This window comes from Chrysemys picta, chromosome 10, assembly GCF_011386835.1.
Source record: "Chrysemys picta bellii isolate R12L10 chromosome 10, ASM1138683v2, whole genome shotgun sequence".
In the NCBI taxonomy this organism is placed as follows: Eukaryota; Metazoa; Chordata; order Testudines; family Emydidae; genus Chrysemys; species Chrysemys picta.
In genome coordinates this window covers 7,422,007-7,446,873 of record NC_088800.1, presented here as the reverse complement: position 1 = coordinate 7,446,873, position 24,867 = coordinate 7,422,007, and the positions used below count along the sequence as shown (strand labels likewise).

At 47.0% G+C, this 24,867-nt stretch overlaps 1 protein-coding gene across 2 annotated transcripts in view; it reads right to left on the bottom strand.

Annotated features, from left to right (window-relative positions):
* Positions 1-24,867, bottom strand: part of PCSK6 (proprotein convertase subtilisin/kexin type 6) — a 117,323-nt gene that overhangs the window by 52,268 nt on the left and 40,188 nt on the right. For both annotated transcript variants that reach the window (XM_008165479.4, XM_065559206.1), the window contains 2 exons: positions 22,892-22,980; positions 7,233-7,405 (listed from right to left, as the gene is read on the bottom strand). In XM_008165479.4, the coding sequence (XP_008163701.2) occupies positions 7,233-7,405; positions 22,892-22,980 (262 nt within the window). The remainder of the gene's footprint in view (positions 1-7,232; positions 7,406-22,891; positions 22,981-24,867) is intronic.

Here is a 24,867-nt window from a genome sequence, read left to right as displayed (position 1 = left end):
TGAAGTGTATTGAACCTTTGGTCAACCACTACTGGTACCTCAACGTGCCACTTTCTTGCACGGATTTAAAGTCTCTCTGGGGTTTTCTGGATCTATTAGAACTTGACCTCCTAATTCAGGTTTTTGGCGGAGTGTACAATGGAGTCAGCTCAAATGTGCTGGCTCTATGTCCACAGGCCCTGGCAGGACTTCCATGAAGAAATAGATGTGCTTTGTATGTGTGGTAGTGCAACATTTTGTAACCTGACACTCTTTAAAGCTGAACTTAACAAAAAGGCAATATGAGGTGATTGTCTATTAAAAATTAAGATCCATCAATCTACAAACAGAAAAAAGCTGGACATCTCAGGGTACAGTCTAAGATTTTCTTAAGCACTGTTCAGATGATCTAGAAATCAGTCACCAGTTGTGAAAGGTACACAAAGGGGGAGATTTATCACTGATTTTGTAGTTGATAAGGCTGTCAGGAACTGACATTTTTCCTCGAGTCCTTTGTGAATTACAATGACAGAGCTAGAACTGCATAAGTTCAAGTGTTAATCATGAGTTCCAAAGCTTGGTCCTCCTAACTAGAGCTGCGTGAAACTATTTGGATGAAAAATGCAGTCAGCAACCCCAAAACGTTCTGTGAATTTGTGTTGGTTTCACCAAATTGTTTGTGCTTAAAAGAAAAAAAAATCAAAGTAAGTCAAATATTTTTTTCCACATTTTTTAAATGAAACACTTCAATTTTTTTATTCAAAATTGCTTTTCTGCTTAAAAACTTCCTCCAAATGTATTTTAAAACATTTTAAAACAGACAGAAAAATCCCTCAAATTGAAACCAAACATTGCATTTTGACAGACGCCAATTTTTATTTTTAACTTTTCGATTAGCAAAATATTTCAATTTGGGTTCAACCCAAAATAATTTCCCCCCAATTTTTCAGAATTACCAGCAAACCAAAATAATTCATTATTCGCTGAGTTCTATGTCTTACATCTGTTTCACACTGCACATCAGAATATGCTGAGAAGAGATGCTACAGTCAGATCCTTAGTCTTCTGTACATAGGACCAAATTCTGTCCTGACTTAAACCCCATGCAATAATAGATTCACAGATTCATAGGTTCATACACTCTAGGACTGTAAGGGACCTCGAAAGGTCATCGAGTCCAGTCCCCTGCCCTCATGGCAGGACCAAATACTGTCTAGACCATCCCTGATAGACATTTATCTAACCTACTCTTAAATATCTCCAGAGATGGAGATTCCATAACCTCCCTAGGCAATTTATTCCAGTGTTTAACCACCCTGACAGTTAGGAACTTTTTCCTAATGTCCAACCTAAACCTCCCTTGCTGCAGTTTAAGCTCATTGCTTCTTGTTCTATCCTTAGAGGCTAAGGTGAACAAGTTTTCTCCCACCTCCTTATGACACCCTTTTATATACCTGAAGACGGCTATCATGTCCCCTCTTTGTCTTCTCTTTCCCAAACTAAACAAACCCAATTCTTTCAGCCTTCCTTCACAGGTCATGTTCTCTAGACCTTTCATCATTCTTGTTGCTCTTCTCTGGCTCTAACTGGGCCACACAGGGCATAAGATAGCCCTTAAAGCCCAATGGGGTTATATTACGTCAGCGACAGGCATATAATTAATTTTCCTTCTGCCTGAGGAATAATGGAAGACTCACCTCTTCTCCCTAGCATTAACTGAGAGGCGGGAGAGGAGATAACAGAATGACTATTTCGGCTGTCTTTTCTAGCCATTATTGAGATAAAGCCTAACCCTGTAACCCTACTGAATTGGAAGCCAAGAAATGCTCCTCTCATTAGCTCTGAAACACCTAACTGCCAAGACTTCTGCAAGCAGGCTTAAAACACCCACAATCTCCGTATGAAACCACTGCTAAACCAACGGCAACTATTGCATGGGTTTCATAGCGCAATAAGAATTAGATCCAAACCCCACTGAAATCAATGAAAGTCTTTCCATTGACTTCAATGGGTTTTGGCCAAGACCCTAACTGAGCCGAAATGGGCCTGCATTAACGTGCACTAGGGAACTTTTAGTGTGTGCCAGAAGGGCCCACACAGGCTATTAGTGCATGACACGCTAATGCAGACTAGAATTTACATCTCTCTGGTGTGGACTAATGCACCGTGTAGACAAGCCCTCAGTAGATTATCAATTTGAAGTAGGTTGTGCTGGATTCTTCCTGTTCTCATGACCCAGTTTGATGTGGTTTTGACACCAGCACGTCTGCCTTCCCGTTTTAAAGAGCCCAATTAGAGCGCAGGATAAATACTCTCCCATTAGCTCAGAAATTAATAAGGTGTGGCTGAGAGAGCAAGCAACAAGCGGCTGAATTTCGCGGGCACAGGCCCGTCGCTAAGAGATAATGGCTGTATTAATGTTTCTATTAAAATTCAATTCTAAAGATTTATAACTCAGCTGCAGCAGCGTGCTTGGGCTAAAGGTTACCGCTAACCAGCCAATTAAGGGCTTTCTTCAGTAATTTAAAAAGATGGGCTTGGCAATTAGCGTTTCTGCATGTAGGGAAAAAACGTTTCCTGCTCTCAGGTGCTTTGTGGAACTCGGAATTGGTTGTGAATACTTGAAAACGGCTGAATTGTCCCCGAGGGGTCTCAGGAGAGTTTTCCTCCTGCTTAGCTAGAAGCAAGAGAGGGGCAGGGAGTGCTTCCCCCTGGGAAATCTCTTTCTCCTGCTGGCCACCCTGCAGCTTTGAGGGTCGGGGCCATGAGATTGGCCATGCTCCCAGGCTTCGTCCCCTGCCCCCGTGCACTCACTGGACCTCCCAATAGAAATGCAGGAGGAAGTTCAGACAGCGACAGGGTCAACGGCAGCACAGCTTTTGCAGGAATGGTGATGCCTGGGAAAGCAAAGGAACCAACAGAGGCAGGTTTGGTGGGTGCCTTCACGAATACAACAGATCTGCAGGGTTGGGAGACCTCATCAACTCCCCTCCTCCCCCAAGTCATTGATTCCTAGATTTTAAGGCCATTGCAGTCATCTAGCCTGACCCCCTGAATGACAGGCCAGAGAATCCCACCCAGCGATTTCTGCAACAAGCCCATAACTTCTGGTTGAGCTACAGCATCTCCTTTAGAAAATCATCCAGACTTGAGTTAGCGATGAAGCAGCCACCCCTCACCGCAGTAATTCCCCTCCCTGTTATTTCCCATCCCCCTGAAGGGACAATCTGCAGGCAACTCTGAGAGGTGGATCTCAGATCTCCCCCCTCTTCGAGGGGGGCCTCTGCAGAAAGGGGTAACGTGGCTCAAATTTGGACCAGAAACTTCTGTAAGGCTCTAACCATGTCTCCTCCGGTGAGTGGAAGGCTTCCGATGTAAATAAAAGCAGCAAGCGCCGTTATTTGGAAAATGCTTGTTGAAAACATTTCCTGACCATTGGCAGCACGCATGCGTGTGGGGGAGCTGCAGGGATCCAAATGGCGGGGTGTCCCGCTCAGCTGCGGGACCCTGCTCTATCACACATCTTCCATATGGAAAAAGAGTCTAGGGGGCAGCCTGTTTCCCTGATTCTATGTATTTACATTGAAAGAATTCACATACACTTCAATTAATCCCTCTGCAGACTAAGTGCCCCAAACAGGAAATTAACATTGGCCGGGGCCCATTCAGAGTCCTTTCTGCAAAAGTCCTTGTTTTAGTAACGCTACTTTGCAATTATGCATCACTTTCGCCCCAAAACTGCAACGGAGATTTACAAAGCTAGGGAGCCGTTATCCTGATTGTACAGCTGGGGAGCCAAGGCACAGAGAGAGGACGAAATTTGCTCTGGGTCACAGAGTGACTCAGCAACACAGCTGTCCCAACTCACCGACCTATACTCTAAACACTGGAAGCTGCAGCTTCCTTTCCTGGAAGTCTCTGATACATATAGCCTCAAAAGGTTATTTGAAGACAGAACTTTGGTCCTTCAGCTTTGCCGGTCTCCATTTTAATGGGCTTAACGGCTCTCAACAGGAGAGCTCAGCTCTGGTTAAGTTCTCCTGAGTTAACATTGCTTCAGTTCAGTGGTGTTTCAATTTAGGTTTAGAAATGCATATTTCTTGGGCTCGAGGTCACGCTGGGTGCATTGTTACAAAGGATAAAATAAACACTGTGATGCCAGACGTAGTATTCCCCGCACTAGGAGATGCCGGCCGTCTGTTTCACTACAGCAATGTCTAATCCCTCACAGCGGTGCTGAATTGGCTAGCGGGCTAAACTACTTTATCATGACAACCCCTTCGTGAGGGTTTATGCTAAAATGGGACATTCCTCAAATTTCACTCCCCAAAAAGGTTTAAGTTGCTAAAAGAAAAATGAGGCAAATATGCCAAAGTAAGGCCTGAAAAAGAGGCCCGGGTTGTCCTCAAAGTCCCAGGAGATTTCTCAAGACCGGGTTTAGACCACTGCAATTTAAGATTCCCCAGGGCAGGGGTGGCTCCAAGCACCAACTGCGTGCCAGGGGCGGCCTGCCAGTCTCCATGAGGGCGGCAGTCAGGCTGCCTTTGGCGGCATGCCTGCGGGAGGACCGCCGGTCCCGCGGTTTTGGCGGCAATTCGGCGGGGGGTACGCCAAAGGCGCGGGACTGGCGGACCTCCCGCAGGCATGCCGCCGAAGGCTGTCTGACTGCCGTGCTTGGGGTGGCAAAATACATAGAGCCGCCCCTGTCCCAGGGAGCCTCTTTTCCTCCACGCAGCCTGAAAGGACCAAACAGCCCTGGCTTCAGTATTTCAAGAAAGCTGTGACAAGTATGACTAGTCCCATCCAAAACATCCATGCCACTTCCCACCCCTTCAGTGGACAGTACCAGAAACGACACAAGCCTTGGATACAGAATCATTTTCACCTACCATGGAGTGGGTGAAGAGGGGTAGATTTCTGAAGGGTACCAAGAAAGGTCTTTTGCTCTGTGTAGTTGACGGTCATCAAAAATGCTGCATTAATGCCTCCTCGAGAAACTCAGCATGGAAGGAGCTGGTTTTTCATACAGCACCCTCCCAGAAGATGGGGGTTAATCTATCAAAGTATGCTGTAATCCGCAAATCTCACCTTGGAAGGCTCTGCCTGCAATTCTGATCTCATTCTCTTACTCCTCACTCTTGGACATTGTGCATGACCACACCCGATTATAAACTCCTCAGAGCAGGATCTGGGTCTGCCTGTGGGTTTGTACTCCTACACGATAAATCATAATGTTCTTAACATTTCTGAAGTCTAGGGAGGTGCCTGCGCCCAAACCAAAGGCCAGGACCCATCACTCCTTCAAACTACTGCTCCGTATTAATGGGTCCTGCTCAGGAGTAACGTCCCAGAAAAGAGAAACCGTCCCTGTGGCCAGTTCAAATCAAGAAGGCCACTCAGTGCAGAGCAGCTGTTGGAAAAGCTCTCAGACATCAGGCTGTATCAGCAACGGGAGAGAGAATAAGGAAATAGACTGACATTGCTTTCTTCTACTTCTCATATCCTTCCACCACACTCATCATTTTTTCCAGTGTTGGGCACATGATAGGGCCTGGTCTGTAGCCCTGGCACTATCTTCCATGGTGCATGGGTCCTCCAGGAGCCAGCAGACCAAAAGACGTTCCATGGTTTGTATATCACTGCAGTCACATGCATGTTGGATCAGTGGAGTAGCCACACTTCCACATACTGACTTTTGATCTACCAGCTCTTGTTCGGAGGGGATTTAAACATCTCCAAGTCAAGCCCTGACACTGTATAAACCAACTGTATGGCCTGACTTAAACAGTGAATTGACTTTGGGCCATGTCAGCTCCAGGAAGATGCAGCAGAACATTCCAGAAAAGGGTCAAGAGAGTGATTAGTGTTTGGGGAGGGAGTATTTGTACCAGGAGAATGGAGGCAGAGATGGACAACTGGAAGCTCCTGTTTACTCTCTCTCATAACACGAACGCCAGAGGTCACTCACTGAAATTAAATGGGAACAAATTTAAGACAGATAAAGGGAAATACTTTATGCAACGTGGAAATAACCTATCAAACTTACTGAGACGGGATATTAGGAGCTTGGTGAGACTAAAATAAGAATGAGATAGTCACATGAACAAGGTGTGCAGTTACACTAGCCTGGATAGTATTACAGAGATGAGCAATCCTCATGCTTCAGGGTATGTGCTGATTACCAGGTGGGGTCAGACAGTAACTTCCCCTTCTGCTTCACTGGTTCACATAATTCGGTGCCCTGAAGCAAAACTGCAGGTCCAAAGCCCAGCGCCGCTCTGACATTGCCAAGGCAGAGGGGAGGGAGACGGGAAGCACAGGTGTGCACCTCTCGTACCACAGCAGCCATATTGAGCACCAGGCAAGCAGCACGAGCAGGCTGGGAAACAAGGAGTCCTCCGTGTTCCAGTCTAGCAGGGCTGATTGTCAGCTATAATGCCACAGTGGGAGGTAAAGTGAGGGGGGAAGTGAGAGTTGGGGGGGGGAGCGGACTCTCCTCAGCACTACGACAAAGAGAAAAATCCCCCTCCCCACAGCCCCCAGTCCTTGGGAGAATAAATCTAATTAATAATAAAAAATGAGCTCCCTTCAAATACTTTTGATTTATTAACCCAACGTAGCTTCCAGTCCAGGATTTCAAATTAGACCCAAGTCTGCTATGAGTTCTGGGCCCAGCTGTTCTCTCAGGGATTTCCCTGACATGGGGAAGTGCTGATTTGATCAGTGCCCTGGGGGAAGCCTTTTTATTTTATTTTTAATGCCAGACATGTGCCTAGAACGGCTGTGCTGAGTAGATTTTATAAAGCCTCCCAAAGAGCTTTCTGTGCATTGCTTTGCTGAGCGGGGTTAGAATCGCTCCTATTTACTGGTCACCAAGCCATTTCTAGTTTCTAGGGATGCCAGATGCTGAGAGAGTTCTGAAGTCACCTTGGCCTTGTCGACACTAGGAAAAATTGGTCATGAGTCACCCCCAGTGCGGCTCTCTCTCGGTAGCCGCAGTGTCAGATGTGGTATAGACAAGGCATGGACAGAGTCACCACTCTCTCAAGACGATTCTCTCGACCTTAACTTTCTTTCCTTTGTTTAACCTTCTACACCCAGCCCACACTAATCTTAGGCCTGACACACACACACACACACACACACACACACACACACACACACACACACACACACACAAATTTAAACTTAATATGGAGCAAAAGCGGGGGTGGGGGGGAAACAGTGTCTCCAGTGCACTCGATTATCCACACCTTTTTAATGCCATACTCAAAAGCCTGTTTGGCCAATTCACCAGGTCCATCAACTGTCTTCCCATCATCATCTGGCCCCCAGCTTGCGCTGTAAATGTCAATGTAATCGGGTCTGATGCCAAGCGACTTTGCTTCAACAACATCTGTTACATCTCCATCTAACATACGAACGCCTAAAAGCACAAAAACATTAGACGTTAGGGCTGAATGGCTTTTATGAAAGTGCCAGGATTGCAATCAAAGGCCTTTGTTAGAGGCTGCCGAGAACTGAAAGGCTCGTAACGCCTTGAATAGCTGAAAACAATGCCAGTGTGGGTACCCTAATGAGCTCCGCCGCGTGAAGTTCTTATGCTATTTTGGAAACCTTTCCCCCCTCTCACTTTTCTCTCTCTGTGTTGCTGATTTGATGGAAAGGAATTAAAATGATACGTCATTTGGAGCGCTCTGGGCGTTCCGCTGCACGAGCAGGATTCAGAAAGCAGCCTGGTCCTGAGTGAATCTAAACATTTCCCCCAGCGTCCCTCTCTCTAGAAGTAGTAGCACCCACAAAGTCACACTCGTAGAGTCCCACATCTGCTGGAGAGAACATGCCTTTAAAATTCTTTCAGTCATAACATTTCTCTGTTAAAAACTCCCCCCCCCCCTTATAATTACAGTTAATCAAATCATTCATTCTGATGCCTGGAAGACATTCATTAGCCTGTTTCCTGAATACTCACCAAAAAGCCCCATCTGAGAATGCAATAGGAATGTGTGTGACGTTAGTTCATGCACTTTTATCTAGCAATAGTTACACCAGGCCCCAAAAATGACACAGTCTGCCAGCTTTTGATCAGGGACAAGCTAACTGCTTCCCAAAGAAAAAGGGCAGAAAGCATTTGCTAAAAAGTAAACGAGACAATTTCTAAGGCCAAGAAATCGCTCATGCGAGCCTACTGCCCAGTGAGCAATGTGATAGGGGTGACTGTATGGGAGATTGTCAGGCTTCACTTAAGTAAAGGACGGGCATCCTTGGGAACTTTAGAAGCCCCAGGATGAGATTTTCAAAGCCAACTAGGGATTCAGACACACAATTAGAGCTGGGCATTTTTAGATGAAGTGTTTTTGGTTGGAAATGGAAAATGTTTGCAGAAACATGAGTTATAATGACACTTTTGTCAGGATGACTTCTTGGGTCCAGGATAAAATTTCTGGTCAGAGAAAGAGGGAGACAGCACAATAGCCAGGAGCCCCATGATGGGATATGAATGCCCGACGTTCAAGTTCTTGCTCTGCTCTGGGCTATTGGCTGTTCTTGGGTGGGTGGGTGGAGGACTTTTTCTTTCATGAACAATTTCAAAAGGCCTCAGTTTCGTACCAACGTGGAATTCAAACAAATTCCCGCTGCCTTGAAATGTTTCACAACCTAGAATTCTTGTCTTCCAGCCAGCCCCATACACACAGCTGGGAGCTGTCTCCCTAAACTCCTCTGGTGGCTTTGAAAGCGTCAACCCATGTTCATATCTCCTGGAAAAGATGGCGAGAATTTTACTTGTAACTGAATAAAGATTCATCAGTCCCTTGGAATCAAGATGAAAGTCAGAGAGAGGAGAAAATCCAAACACAATATCCAAAATGCAGTAGGACAAACAGACCATTTACAGTCTAACCTCACAGCAGCTCCACCGGCCATCTGCAAATGCCAGCAAAGTTGCCCAAGAGATATGGTGAGGGGGCAAAACCTGACCACTGGAAAAGGAGCCTTCTAAAGCTTGACATCAAGATGCTCTAACTGCCATGCTGAAGAGGAGGAAAAGTGATAGGTGTGATAGCACATTTCACTCCAGATCTTTATCATTGTTTTTCTTGAAGTCTTCCTCACACCGATACATAAGGGACCTAGATTTTGGAACAGTGAATCACTGTGACTGCGAAGACTAATTCAAATAGATCAGTGTTTCCCAAACTTGGGACGCTGCTTGTTTAGGGAAAGCCCCTGGTGGCCCAGGCCGGTTTGTTTACCTGCCACGTCCGCAGGTCCGGCCGATCGTGGTGTCCACTGGCCACGGTTCGCTGCTCCAGGCCAATGGGAGCTGCTCGAAGCGGCGCGGGCTGAGGGACGTACTGGCCGCTGCTTCCAGCAGCTCCCATTGGCCTGAAGCAGCGAACTGCGGCCAGTGGGAGCCGCGATCGGCCGGACCTGCGGACACGGCAGGTAAACAAACCGGCCCGCCCACCGGGGGCTTTCCCTACATAAGCAGCGGCCCCAATTTGAGAACCACTGTCCTAGAGACAATGTTCATATATATCGCATGTTAATGGAACACTAGGCTAGGGATGTGTATACATGTTGCCTTTGGCTTGACACATCCCCATGGAGATGGAAGAGGCTGCGTCTGATCACAGAGATTATCCAGTGAGGAAAGCCTGACCCCAGGTGAAACTGGAGTGACCTGTGTACCACCCTATGGGAACAGAGGCTCCAAGGAGGTTGGGTGGGACAAGGAATCAAGGGGGAGTCCCGGTCCCTCCCCCACCTCTCTGCTAATGAGACCTTGGGGCAACTGGTTGTCCTCAACCTGCCCCCCCACCCCTTTCCGCAGGTTCAAAGCACAGGCAGAGCGCTGAAAGCAGAGGAGAGGAGTCTCCTTCCCTCAGTGCCAATGCCACGGCATGCAGGCACAGTCAGGAGTGATTGCAGGAGAGCCGTGCTCAGCTCCTGCGGCCCTGCTGGGTGTGTGGGAGAGACACCGCAGGCGGAGCTGGGTCAGGCCCAGGGAACTCGAAAGCCAGTCTCTCTCTCACCAGCAGAAGTTGGTTCAATAACAGATATTACCTCACCCACCTTGTCTCTCCGGTGATTTTAACGGCTGTTGACACTGGGGTGAGACACGGATTTTCATGAATTCATAGATTCCAAGGTCAGAAAGATCCATTGGGATCACTAAATCTGACCTCATTTTGTGTCAAGACTTACGTTTTGAACTCCTTACACTAGGTTTTAATATCAGAGGGGTAGCCGTGTTAGTCTGAATCTGTAAAAAGCAACAGAGGGTCCTGTGGCACCTTTGAGACTAACAGAAGTATTGGGAGCATAAGCTTTCGTGGGTAAGAACCTCACTTCTTCAGATGCAAGAAGTGAGGTTCTTACCCACAAAAACTTATGCTCCCAATACTTCTGTTAGTCTCAAAGGTGCCACAGGACCCTCTAGGTTTTAATACTAAAACAGCCCCAAAGAGGGACATGATTGAGGCAAGAGAGCCTGGCATGGAGAGTCTTTGGGGTACCTGAGAGGAGGAAAACTGGGGCCGGGTGCTCAGGGCCCCCCATGGTAAGAGGGGGCAATCAGAAGGCAGCCGCCCCGGTGCACATCAACAGAGTGGACAAAAACAGCTCAGAGCTGTCTGTTTCCTTGATGCTCAGTTAGTCTAGTTTAGTAACTCTGTTAAGTGGCTTCATGTCTGAAAGGTAGCACTGGATTGGGCATTGTAGGGCCTACTGGAGCCAGCCAAGCAGACGCCTATTTATAAAAATGCACTTCCCTTGCCACATTTATTTTTCTTAAACCAAACAGATGCAGACAGATTTAATTACCGTTGCAGCTGTACTCTGGACTACAGGCAATTCAAATATATTTTTTCTAACGCCGTCTGCTGCCAGCAGGGAACAATCTCCAAAATACAAAGCAAAGGAGCAAAGACATTTACCAAAGCTTCCTTTCTTTGTGAAGTGAACTAACGAAACTGAAGCGAACACTAAACAGTAACCCCTAGGCAGGGCTATGTTTTATAGCAGCATTTTAAATTTCCTAAATAGCATGGACAGGTGACAAGGAATTGGTTTTTTGCATGTGCTACACAGGTGCTTATTATTCAGACCAAAGAAGGTTTTTTTCAGTTAGCTGGTCACTATCACACCTTAATTTATCCTGGATTGACAGATGGGAGGGAAAACAGCGTTATCACATCACTGTTATTTTATCTCGCACGTTATTCATTTTGAAGAGAAAACCTTTTGTAGCATCATAATTCAAAGCACTAAATCCTTCAGGCGGTGGGAGGAAAAGCTAGCTTTCGAACTCCAAGCCTGACCCTGCAAGGAGCCAAGCGCTGGAGTTGGGGGTGCCTGGCACTTTGCAGAATTGGGACCCAGCTCAGCTCGTGATTGGATGACTCTTCTTCAGAGCAACATGGCCAGCACTACATGTAAGAGAAGAGCTGGAGTAAACAGCAGCTTTGGGACAATGTAAGCCGTTCACTGGACTATGCGCATTAGGTATAAGGCAGGTCAGGCAGAGATGCTCCTCACATCCACTTCACTTCTACCTGGCCTTTTGGCTCAGATCTTGTCATTTAATATCTGACTAGTCTTGTAAGGGGTGAAGGTGAAGCTACATCCCAGGCCTGGCGGGGACACTCTGCCCATCTGGAGAGTCTATGAACCAATGAAGGATTTGCCTTTCGTGAGTCTGCAGCGAAAAGATGGGCACGTGGAGGAGGACTGGGACTAAGGAGATCTGAACTTAATTCCTCTCTCAGATCCTGCGTGACCTGGGGCAAGTCACAATCTCTCTGTGCTTCAGTTCCCCATCTAAAATGGGGCTAATAATACTTGCATGCCTCACAGAGGTGTGGAGACATTTGCAAGGCACACTGGCAATGGTATTGTCCATACCTCCATAGATAGCCTAAAAACTAAGCTGTATAAATTCTCCCTTTACTTTGTTCCCATTAAAGATGTTGCCGGCTGTGCTCTTGTATAGAGGGAAAATATCCCCTCAGTCTCATCACATAGCAGAGCCAATATAGCTAGCCGAGCTAGCAATCAAACCCAAATTTATATAATACTGCAGCAAGATCTATAGGTTATAGAGCAGGGGTAGGCAACCTATGGCACGGGTGCCGAAGGCGGCACGCGAGCTGATTTTCAGTGGCACTCACACTGCCCGGCTCCTGGCCACCGGTCCGGGGGGCTCTGCATTTTAATTTAATTTTAAATGAAGTTTCTTAAACATTTTAAAACCCTTATTTACTTTACATACAACAATAGTTTTGTTATATATTATAGACTTATAGAAAGAGACCTTCTAAAAACGTGAAAATGTATTATGGGCACACGAAACCTTAAATTGGAGTTAATTATTAATAAATGAAGACTCGGCACCCCACTTCTGAAAGGTTGCCGACCCCTGTTATAGAGTTTGGAAGAAGGAAACCAAAGTTAACTAAAAGACGGGCAGGAGAGGGAAATAAATCAGCTGTTTCCCACAGAGCAAGCAATAAAAGTTTCAGAATGCAGGCTGTAAAGAAGAGAAGGGAAAAAAGAAGGTATGCCAGGATCACTGTTTGTTTATTGAGCAGTAATGTATTTTGCCTACAGCAAATAAACAGCAATGCAAGAGCAATGAAGAACAGCAAGTAAAATTAGATTGTAGCTTTTTGAGTGTGACAAATAGGCCTCCCCGACAAGTTTTGCTCATTAAATCGTGAGTTTATTTTAGTAATCCATCTAGAATCACTTTTGCTAAAGCGACAGCACGTTCTGTTCCACAATCGGTAACTCTATAGGGTTCAGTTTCAAACAAATTGACCCAAACCTACAACCTCAAGCGGTCTGCCAGTTTTAGTGTCTTGGTTAACAAAGCGTTCCTGGTCTCCCCAACATGCGCACACATGGAGGTGCTCAATAAAGAAGTCAAATTCAAAAGGGAGCAATGCATTTTTTATAAAGCTGACAAGTAATTCCTGCCTCCATGGTTATTAAGGAGTGTGCGTTTGAAATATACCATGTGCATTTTAGGGCCTGATCCTGTAGGAGGCAGAATACCTTTAACTCCAGCTGCAGTCGATGGAAAGGCCCTGCTTGCTTCCACCAGGCAATCAGCATCCTCAGTTTGCTACAGCCTCGATTTATACTGATGGCATTAGCGTCTTTCAGTGCTGCCTGCTTCACAAAACAGGGAATGGTCACACGTGCCTTTAACCAGTACAGAGTGCCAGTGAATGGACCACACTTGCATGGACAACGAACATTTCAAAATAGGGTCTGCATTCGTTCCCCTGCATTGGGGTCACAGAGAAATCAGATGTGTCATGCACACAGACACACGTGCGTGTACACACCCATGCAGAGAACTAGACGGACACTCTAAAGTTAAAAAGAGAGATACTCCTGTTCTCGGGTGAGGGGTGTCTAGTGGTTGATTTATTGGACGCACTCACTCGTGGAATTATGGAAATGAGACTTATCTCTCACCAACAAAAGCCAAACACCCACCAGAGACAAACCAATCCTCTACAAACTCCAGTAGTGTGAGAGCAGCCTTCAGGGCAGGGCCAAGTGGGTAAACTAGTTATTTAAATGCAAGTCTCCAGGATTCCCTTGCTTAGGTCTCAAACAGTGGGGCTGAGATGTGGAATTTGTGTATGGGCTCCGGAGTGGAGGGTAAGCTGGTGGCAGGATACAGCAGAGAAATACAGTATCTGTCAACAAGGTTTCTTCTTTAACAATTATTTTCCTTATGCTAAGTTGAGGTCACAGGAGGAAATGAAAAATCCCAGTATGGGGTTCAGTCCAGGCCCAGAACACTTGGGGGTGCAGCCTGGGGCAATCTCGTTACGGTCTCCCAAACAGCACTCCAGCAGCATTTTCCCTGAGCACCTGTGCTAGTGGAGGAAGAAGCTAAGTGATCTTCACCCCGCAGAGAGAACCACGTTAGTACACCTGCCTGGCCTTCTCACCCAGCTCCTGCAATCACAGCTGTGTTGTTCCCATCCTGCAGCTTTTTTCCCCCTGGCCAAACACTGAGGCCAGGGCTACAGCAGAAACTTTTGCTAGGAGAACAATGTTGGCTAGGAGCGTAATTTTTGTCACATTTCTATACTGGCAAACGCCCTAGTGTCAACTCAGTTATACTGGCATAAATGTGCTGCTGGTGGTGAAGCTTATTTTGCTAGGGGAGCTGGTATAACCACTGGCTAAGCTGTGTCTGCACTAGGGGTTTGCTGTTATAGCCGTACCAGGATAACTATACCAGAAAACCTTTGGAGTGTAGACCTGGCCTAAGTCACCTGTATTTACACATCCTCCCTTGTCAAGTTTCAGAACCATGTTGGTATCAATGCATCCTGGGAAAGGATTGACTGCTATCCCATACTGCCTCAGCTCTTGCTGCTGGCACAGTGGCTTGTGGGTATTTTTCAAGATTTGCCTTCTCCATACAGCCACCAAGAATTTCTTACACAGATGCTAGGGTCCTCTGCCCTCCTGAGGCATTGTGGGGAATCTTCCCCAGATGGACTCCTGCTGAGCTGTTGTGACCTCTGTCTCAAAGGGTTTTATGCCAGACACCTCAGAGAGCTAACAGGGCAGAGATGCTGGCAGGAGCAGGGCCGGCCCACAACATTTTGGCCCCTGAGGCGGGGAGCTCAAATGACGCCTCCATGCCCCCCTCGCGTGGGCCAAAACTTCGAAAGGTCTCAATTCTGCCTTCTTCCTGTTCTACTCCTCTCATGGTACTGCTCTGCTACCTACGCCAATAAAGGAGAACAAACAACTTTAAATGCCTTGTTCAAGAATTTTAAGTAACACTTAACTTTCAAACGCCTGAACAGCAAATGTAACTTTTCTTGTCTGCATAGTAAACACTGGCATTTGTATCTGTTTGAATAATCAAAGTGGTGCTTTCCCTGCCTTCTTGGTTGCAAAGATTTGAACTGCTTCCTGAAGGTCCACAGTCTGGGCCAGCTCATGCTCTATTGAGATGGTTGCAAGGCCGACCAGCCTCTCCTGTGTCACTGTGGAGCGTAGATGTGTTTTTATTAACTTCAGCTTGGAGAAGCTGTGTTCTTCACTGGCAACTGCTACAGGAAGTGTTAGAAGTATGCGCAGAGCAACAAAAGCATTTGGAAATAGGGTGGTCATCTTATTTGTGCACATATGTTTCAGAAGAGCCTTTGGAATTCATCCTGCTGAAATGTATCTTGAAAGGGCTTTCAGTTCATCACGTAAATCACTCGCATCAATATCGTGCATGTTATCATGTGTCAACGCTGTCTCTAGTGCCCTGCATTGCTGGTGTAGGTCTTCTTCAGGTATAGTGAAGAGTTTTGGAATATCCCATCATGTGGCACTCAGTGGTTTCAGTGTCAGAGAGGATGTTCCCAGATGTTGCTTCAAAATTTGCCATTGATGAGTTGATGCAGAGAAAAATACATAGATGCTTTGAATTACATTAAAAAATTCAGCAGCCCCGCAAGAGGCTGATGCTGCATCACTGACCACCAAGTTCAATGAATGAGAACTGCCTGGGACGAAAAAAGCTCGAGGGTTTAACTCTCGGATCCGTGTCTGCACTCCTCTGTTCTTTCCTCTCATGTTGGCACCATTATCGTAGCCCTGACTTCTCATGTCAACTATCGCAATTCCCGTATCCTCCAGCTTTTTAAGAAGCACATTTGTCATACCACCTCCTGTAGTATCATCAATGTCAATAAATTCTAGAAAATGCTCTCTGACAGTCACCATTGCAGGGACATTTTCACTAGGTTCTGTTGTTGTTACAAAACGCACCATTAAAGTAATTTGTTCCATATGGTTGATGTCAGGTGTGCAGTCCAGAATAACAGAGTAATATCTTGCTGACTTCAGATCTGCCACAATCTTCTGTTTGACTTTTGTTTCCAGTAACTGTATGATCTCATTTTGAATTGTTTTTCCAAGGTAGTGGTGTGTGTACATTTCTTGGGTGGTGACTCTTCTTAGATGCTCCTGGAGCACAGCATCAAACTCAGCCATCAGCTCCACAATTTTAAGGAAGTTTCCATTGTTTGGCACATACAGCCGATCTGAAGTGCCACGCAGTGCTAGGTTTTGGGTAGCAAGCATTCTCACAATAGCAATGAGCCTTTTCAGAACATTTTACCAGTAAAGAGACTCTGATGCAATCTTCTCTTGATGCTGATCATCTATGGTGGCCTTTCACCTTAGGCTACATCTACACTACAGGGGGGAGTCGATTTAAGATACGCAAATTCAGCTACGTGAATAGCGTAGCTGAATTTGACGTATCGCAGCCGACTTACCCTGCTGTGAGGACGGCGGCAAAATCGACTTCTGCAGCTTTCTGTCGACGGCGCTTACTCCCACCTCCGCTGGTGGAGTAAGAGCGTCGATTCGGGGATCGTTGGGACGCGATAAATCGATCCTCGAGAGGTCGATTTCTACCCGCCGATTCAGGCGGGTAGTGTAGACCTAGCCTAGGTCTCATTGCAAGCTCTTTCCACCTATGGAATGCTCTCTGGTGATTTGCTGCCTTCTCATGGCATGCCAGATTTCTTGCCAGATTTTTCCAGTCCTTTGTTCCTGTAGAACCCAATATGGCTGGAACATTAGACTGGAAGAGTTTGCAACAAAAACAGTATGCAGCATGGGTTTTTGAGTGCATAAGCCATGGCCTCTCTCCTTTGTCACCATTGGGGATTTCACGCCAGTAATGTGTTGGATGGAAACTTCTATTTTCATTGTCTTTGGGGAACATGAAGTTTTTCACTTGCTGTGGCCCATGTAGTACAAGGAAGTCCCTCAGGCTACTGCTCAAGTGGGTCCACAGTCCTGAATCATCTAGATTTAAGGAACTAAACTCAGCAGCAGCTGTTTCTTGCGCCTCCATCACACTCCTCTCTGATCTACACTTTTCTTCAGGAATGTGCATGGTTACATCCATTTGAGATGGAGATATGGATGCTGCAGTAGCTGCCTGGTCACCTGCACTCTGACTAACTGGAAGATCAGGCATCTCCTCACCATTCACATCCTCACTGGGGCCGGAAGACTCACCGTGAACATTTGTGTCTATGTATCTCAGGAGAGCTCCTTCCTGCTTAGATAGAAAAGCTTCCTTTGCTTGCTTGCTTTTTCTGAATGCTGCCCCAGAGGGGCGTTTTCTTCTTTCACTCATGACTGCTGTTCTGTGCCAGTTATAGTGGCTCTCAACACTCAATTGAAGGGGACAAATAAGCAGGTTGGTAGCAGGGCCTGAGTGAGGGAAGATATCAGCGTCTTAAGGGCCTACCTGGCTCCTACTACTTCAGTTGACTGCCTGTTTGCCTCAAGTGGGTTCAGGGAAGCAGCAGGAAACAGGAAGCTCCCTGAGAAGCTGGTGTTAATCGGTCCAGGCTCCTGGGGGTGCTGGAGAGGTACATAAGAGGCTCCTCCTCCTCTCTCTCCCTGCAGCTCCTGCTGCTTTCTGTTATTCCCTCTCTCCTTTTCTCCTGCATGCCTGTTATGTGTCTTGTGCCCTCCTTCCTCCAGCACAGCACTCCACCATCTCTGTGCATCTAGAGCAGAGAGAATACATATGCACCAGCAGCGGACACAATTTCTACACTCGGGGTCCTAGTGGCGCCTCCCCCCCCCCCAAACACACACACAGTCTGGCACCTCAGTTCGCCTCATGGTAAGGCCAGCCCTGGGCAGGAGACAAGACAGTCCAAGGGGGAGCCTTAGAAGGAGGTGGATGTACCTGAAGAGGCTTAATTCCTTTCTCCATATCTGAGCTGAAGCAGAGGAGAGACTAGGTCAGGACCACATCTACCTACAGGTGCCCAGGTCTAAAGCCTTCCTACCATTAATACGAGTACTAAGCTCACTCCTCTACTGCTCAGAGGGTAACAGAGCATGGGCCACATCTGCCCTCTGCAACGTGTCAAATAAGGCTCCTAATATGAGGCTGATGGAGAGTTTCATGTCCCCCTGCTTGAACGAGCTCTGACTCTGCAGGTTCTATCTGTGTCAATGAGGTGACAGCTCAGCCTGGGGGGAAGGGGAAAGGACCTTTTGGCAACTGATTTACAAATGAATTTTCCTGTAGATTTGGTCAGCGGCTGCACACAAAGGTAGCCTGTAATACATGACAATTCCAGCCTTCGTTCTATCCCATTTGCAAAGTCAGCCCCACAGATTCCCTGACACTACATGTCATTGACACTGTAACTACACAACTCCAAGCTGATTAGATTAGTGGTTGGGGTAAGTTGATCCTTTAAAATGCTCTAAATCTGAATGGTTCATAGATATGCTAATGCAAGCGAACTTCGTGATTCTAATTAGCATCATGAATCCAATTTTACTGATAATGATTCGTTTACTTCATTACTGTTTGTTATTTGTATTACAGTCGTGCCAAGGCCAGGGGGCTGGTGGCCCATTGTGCCAGGGTTTGTACAAACGTCCTTTAAAAATAAAAAAGTCATTTTCAGTTATTTATTGAATATATTTCGTTAAATGGGAATATCAAGTTCCTGCGGGGAGGGGAGGACAGGGACATCTACATGTATTTAATTAACTAGGGACATTTGCTCTTGCTCTGCAGTTGGCTCTGAGACGGAAAAGGTATTGAAGTGACACAGGTAGCTGGATCAGACTGTTCAAACACTCGGTTAGCAATTTTACCCACAGCGCAAATGGGCAGGCTGGCCTGACAGCTAGTGCACCGGGAGATACTATATCCAACATGCTGAGCATTCAGGAGAGTAGAACATGGAGTGTCAAAAAACTGACGCTCTCTCTCTGCAACAGGAGCACCCTTTTCCAGCCCAGGTTGTGCGTGCAAGGAAAGTGAGAGCAACTCTGATAAACACAGGGCACTTGCGGAGATGGGATCCTACTGCAAACCATGCTAATAGCTCAAATCTCCATCTGCCGGAAAGGGCGGCCCCCCTCCTGTTATGTGTTCTTTGTCTGCAAGGGCGGGACAGAAAGGGCCTGAACTCCGGGTGCTTGGACCCACCTGCAGCAAGAGATGCATCTCTGAAAATGACCAGCCTCCAATATGACCAGCCTCTGTGTCGACAGGAACAGCAGCAATTGTTTCATCCATGTGCTCCCCCACCCCCAGTTTCTAAAGAACAATATGCCGGTCTCCACATACCAGTAGGGGGAGGGGGCAAAGAAGGGATGCAGGGAAGCAGAAGTGTAAGCAGAGTCAGAATGAGCTCTACCCTGACATCTGGTGGTGAGCTGTGGAAAAGGACTTCAGGGGCTGATCTAGTTTCAGGGGCACACCCACCCTGCCTAGCATGATGGGACTGCTGGCCCAAGTGGTCAATTTGGCTGCTGTGGGATCCCCAGACTCTTTGTTATTGGGGCAGGAGTATTAAAGTGTTGTTATCCTGGTTGTTTGAATCAAAGACAGTAGAACTGAACTTGGCATTTTATGACTGAGGGACTCGCCCTCAACTAAGTAGCACTCGCTAGACAAGGGACATGGGTTCCAAAGCCCAGTGAATTGAGAGAGAGAGAGGCTGGGACAGGTATGGGTAACTGAGGGCCCCAAACACCACTTTGACCTCTCCATGGTGTAATAATAGAGCTAAATTTGACTCAGTTAGGAGTCTTGTTACATACTGCAGAGCTGAAGACACGGATTCTGAGGTCTAAGCATTAGACCTACTTTGGACTAGTGGTTCTGAGTGCGCCAGCACTGAGGCCCCCTACTAACAGCTGACATCACCGAGAGCTGAAATCACTAAAGAGCTGAAGTTACTAAGAGCAGAAATCACTGAGAGTTGTGTTTAGGGAAGACAAGTTGGGTGCTAGCAGGATGGCTAGCAGACAGGAGCGACTAGCGGAGAGGAGTGGATAGCAGGGCGGCTGGCGGAGAGGTGCAGCTGGCGGTGAAGTCTGCAGCAGAGCCCCGTGGAGAGGCGTGGCAATCGGCCATCAACCCGAGCAGCGGAGCATGTAAGATGCCCCCCGTATCTCCCCACTTCCACCCAGGCTGGGAGGTAAACTCTGCAGATAAGCTTCTGAACTCTGGGGGCTGCACTGACCAATGACAGAAACTGTGGAAGGGGTGACTGTTAGGTTGCTGGACTTAAGACCCTGAGGGGAAAAGGACACTGCCAAACTTACTTGGGGGTGGGTCTTTTGCTCATGGTTTGTGTAATGAATCCTGTTTGTGGTGTTTCCCCAGCATAGTGCCACATTGTTTCCCTCCTTTATTAAAAGGCTTTTGCTACACTCAGTCTCTGTGCTTGCAAGAGGGGAAGTATTGCGTCTTAGAGGCGCCCAGGGGGGGTGGTATGTAATTGTCCCAGGTCACTGGGTAGGGGCTCGAGCCGGTTTTGCATTGTGTTATTGAAACAGAACCCCTAGATACTGAACCCGGCCCTTGTTGCGGCCAACTCTGATGGGCAGAAGGGTTACAGAAGAGAAGAGCAGTTTCCTTTAAGGGAGATTTGAGAAGGATGTGTTGGAAAGGGGACACGTGTGGTTGACACAAGGTGAACCAGACCTCTATCTAGCTCCAGAAAGTGCATGGTCTCCTGCTGACTTCATAGGAACATAGAATCATAAAATATCAGGGTTGGAAGGGACCTCAGGAGGTCATCTAGCTCATGGCAGGACCAACACCAACTAAATCAACCAATCCCCAACTAAATCAGACTTAGGCTTCTCTATAATCAAGGGACCACAGATGTCCCAACACCACTTCAGCCCCACTGCACGTTGGGCCAAAGGCTATGCGTCCTCTGCCTAAAGAGATAGGTGAGGCGGGCACAAGAGGGAAAAGAGAAAGGAGCCAGAATGAGGCTGTAGAGAATAGGAAAGAAAGGAGGACAATGGGGGTACATAGGAAGGAAAAGGGGTAGGAAAGTCAGGACAGGGGAAAGAAACCCAACAGGAATAAAGGAGCTGTTCCCCCCTTCTACTCACATCCTACCCTACGTTTCCTTTAGAAGCATCCCAAAAATCCTCTCCCAGCCAGCGCAGCCCCATTCCCATGTTCCCAGCAAGCTCAGCCATCCTTCCCAGAGGCAGCATTTCCACTCAGTCACTAACGAACTGCTGCCGCCTGCTAGCAGCATTGCCAACTCCTAAACAGCTGGAAGACGGTGCAATGCTGGAAAGGCGCTCACCTGCCAATCTGCATCCAGGCCTCTCCCTGGCATGCAGTTCCAGCAGCCGAGTGGAGGGCAGCGAAGTGGGATCGCACAGCTGTGAGAAAACCGCATCCAATTCCCTGCTCCACAAGTTGCACTTACATAATGGAAAGTGGCAAGCGGCTTGCACACAGCAGCCCCTGAGAACAGTATTTTATAATAGCCTTGCCAGTAAAATCTATTGCTACCAAGGCAAATTACAAAGAGCCCAGGGACTGAACCATGCAGCGAGACAGACTATTCTGAATCCTAGATTCCAGGATTTAGATGCAAGAAGAAGTGAAAACATTGGCAGGAATTTTCAGACAGGGTCTGACTTGATTGAATACATTCCCAAAAGCCTATGCAAGCTTTGTTTGTTCCATTTAGGACAGGTTCTGTAAGCGATGCAATCCTTTGTAAATCACATGTTGGCTCAATTTTATTTTTAAATATGGAAAAAAAATCCAGGAGGATCATACAGGGAAAAAGCATGGAGCTGCTCCTACAAACTCCAAAACCGGTCCTTTACCAAACGAAGACCTAACCCTGTTCTTTTGACTTCCCCGGTCAGTTCCAGTTGGAAGGCAAACATCCAAGCAGCCCTGATTAGCCCCTCTGAATGATTACAAGTTGAGCATTAATCTCTGATGTGAATATTGAGCCGAACTGGGGTGTTGCAGCTTCCCTCGTTGAAGCTGGCGCAGCTGACTACCAATGAGAAGGGGCCATTGGTATAGCTGGCTGCAGGACGACAATTCTGTTTGGCAGCAACTTCTGAAGTTTTGACATTTGTTTTCGTTCCACGCTGGAACAACCCCAAAACCTTTGGGAAGTTTCTGGGGACAGGGAGTCATGTCCTAGTGCCCACTTTTGGATCGGGGTGTGTGCTCCCATTCATCCTGCGGACTGGGGCCCCGCCTGGAATGTAGCCAAGCCAGGTTCAAATCCTGGCTCTGACTGATTCAGACCAGAGCTTTTCGTCCCAGATCACTCTGAATCAGGTAGGGCGGGCATTTGAACTGGGTTTCTCACATGCCAGGCCAGTGCCCTAATGGCCTGGCTAGAGAGTGTGAGAAATCTCTCGCTAAAAAACAAACAAACAAACAAACCACAAAGAACCCCTTCCCGATGAAACCGACACATCTTGGGGAAGGGGTTCCAACCAGCTATAGCCACCTGTGATTTGTACAAACCACGGATCTACAAGATGCAGAGGGCACATTGTCAGCCATGTCCTCAAGAGCGAAATTATATAATAATAATTATTAAAGGAGATATCCCATTTCTTAGAACTGGAAGGGACTCTGAAAGGTCATCAAGTCCAGCCCCCTGCCTTCACTAGCAGGACCAAGTACTGATTTTGCCCCAGATCCCCAAGTGGCCCCCCTCAAGGATTGAACTCACAACCCTGGGTTTAGCAGGCCAATGCTCAAACCACTGAGCTATCCCTGCCCCCCTAATTCAGCAGGTCCCCACCCTCTTCATAGAAATACGGCTCCACTATCGGGGGCAGGGGGGCGCTTCAGGATCATTCTCAATCAAGGACGTAAGGGGGCCCTGACAATAAAGATTTAAGGCTTTAGCAGTTCCAGACCAGGTCACTGCTTCAAAGCCTCACTGGCCCCCTGTCAATCTCAGTTCAAGAAATCACAACCCACCAGTCCAGACTGGCAGAACTATAGGTCCAGGAAATAAAGGTGTATAAGTAGCAAACCACACACAGTCAGAAAGCCACAGCTTAGCTTCAGCCTTACCTCCTATTCTTGCATTATACGCGATGCCCACGATACAATTAGAGTTGTTTGCTTTAGCTGCAACTTGTCCAGCACAGCGGGTGCCGTGTCTGAAAAGAGAATTTACAGTCAGGCTACATTTCCATGTAAATAATTGACAGCACAGTCACACACACACGTGGACCAAGCGTGTGTATGTATTGTATGTGACACCCAGCACCATGACGCCATTGCTAACAGTCATGTTGCTGCTTAAGCTATTTGCAATGTTGTATCCCATCATGTCTCCCTCTCTCATTCTACAGTGATGTCATAATGCTCCATCTGCGACATCTCCATCCCTCCTCGGGTGAGCTCATAAACCCAGGCTGAAGACTTCCGCAGCAGACGAAACTGACTCGAGAGTGCGGAAGCTTTTTATTAAAAAAAAAAAAAACACACAATAATGGCCAGGGGAATAGAGGTAATTAGGGGCCAAGCAAATTGCTTTTTTGTATTAATGTTTCCTTTTCAAATGTGCCGCCATGTGGAAGTCCCACTTTAATTTAGGTTGAAAAAGTGTGACAACGTTTTGACATCTAATCCACTAAATTGAAAACGTGCTTAGAGGCTTGGCATCATTAAGGGAATTCACAGATGGTGATCCTTAAAAAGAGTTTTTGGTTAGTCCTTTTAGACTAGAGGACACATTTCCAGTCAGCTGTTCAAGGACTCCGCCACACGACTCCCGTTAGCAGCAGCAGAAGTCACATGAACATTAAACCCCTGAACATTCACCCCCTTTCTGTTCACAAATTGGCCTTTAGAAGATTCCCCCTGTATGTGGCCCATTGTGCACAGGGCGGAGAATAGACTCATTTGTCTTAAATGGTAGAGCTGTTCATTTTAGAAAGACATTTTGGGACACAGGGCATGAAAAGTCTATTGGCATTTGTTTGATAGAAAGTTACTTGGCAACTGGTGTTTACATGAAGAGAGCTATGCTGTATGGTTGCAGATGTGTATACGCCACATTAGGAGGACAGAATTACATTCAAATAAGGAGTGCGGGGCGGGGCGGAGAGTTGAGCTGACAGAGCACAGACAATTGCTATAAAAAAAGTGTGTGATTTTATATAATCAGTGCTGTGGCCTCACCAGGATACCTGCCACCTTGTCTCAAAAAAGGATATTGCAGAGCTGGAAGGGATTTAGAAAGGGGACAAATAAGAGGGGACTTGATAAAAATATATAAAATAATGAATGGTCTAGGGATGGTAAGCTTCTGTTCTCCCAGTCTCAAAACGCAAGAACAAGGGGGCAATCAATAGAAAGGGGGCAAATTCAAAATCAATAAAAGGAAATACTTTTTCACAAAACTCATAATTAAACTGTGGAACTCACTGCCACAGGAAGTGGCTGAGGCCAAGAATCTGACAAGATTCAGAAAGGGGTTGGACATTTACATGGCTATCAAGAATTTCCAGACTCATCCTAATTAACAATAAGAATTTTAGAAGGGATATTAAATCTCAGGCTTCAGGGTTTAAGCAAATCTTTATTAGAGGTCAGTATGAAGGAGGCAGATGATCCAACATCTCCCGATTAGAGAGTTCTAACACCCTCTTCAGAAACAGGACTCTGGACTAGATGGCCCAGGGGCCTGATCCAGTCGGGCACATCCCATGTTCTTAAGAAGTGGGCAAGGAAGGCCAGTGTGTTGTTATCTGAAGACGGTGGGCGACATTAAACTGATGTCTACATGTCACACGTCTTCCCCCTTGGAGAGGAAACTGCTCCAGCTCACCTGTGCCTCATTCACAGCCTTAGTGGGGCCTGATAGAGGACACGTGTTACCTTATAAAGAGCCAGAGAGGAAGCTCAGGAAACTGCAGAGAGCAAGAAAGGCTCCTGCAGGGAAGTCCCTGACACCAGGGGAGTTTGGAAGCCAGAGCCAGAAGGCTGAGCTCCAGCCAGGTAATGCCTAGGGGTGATGGCTGAATCACAGGAGGGTCTGA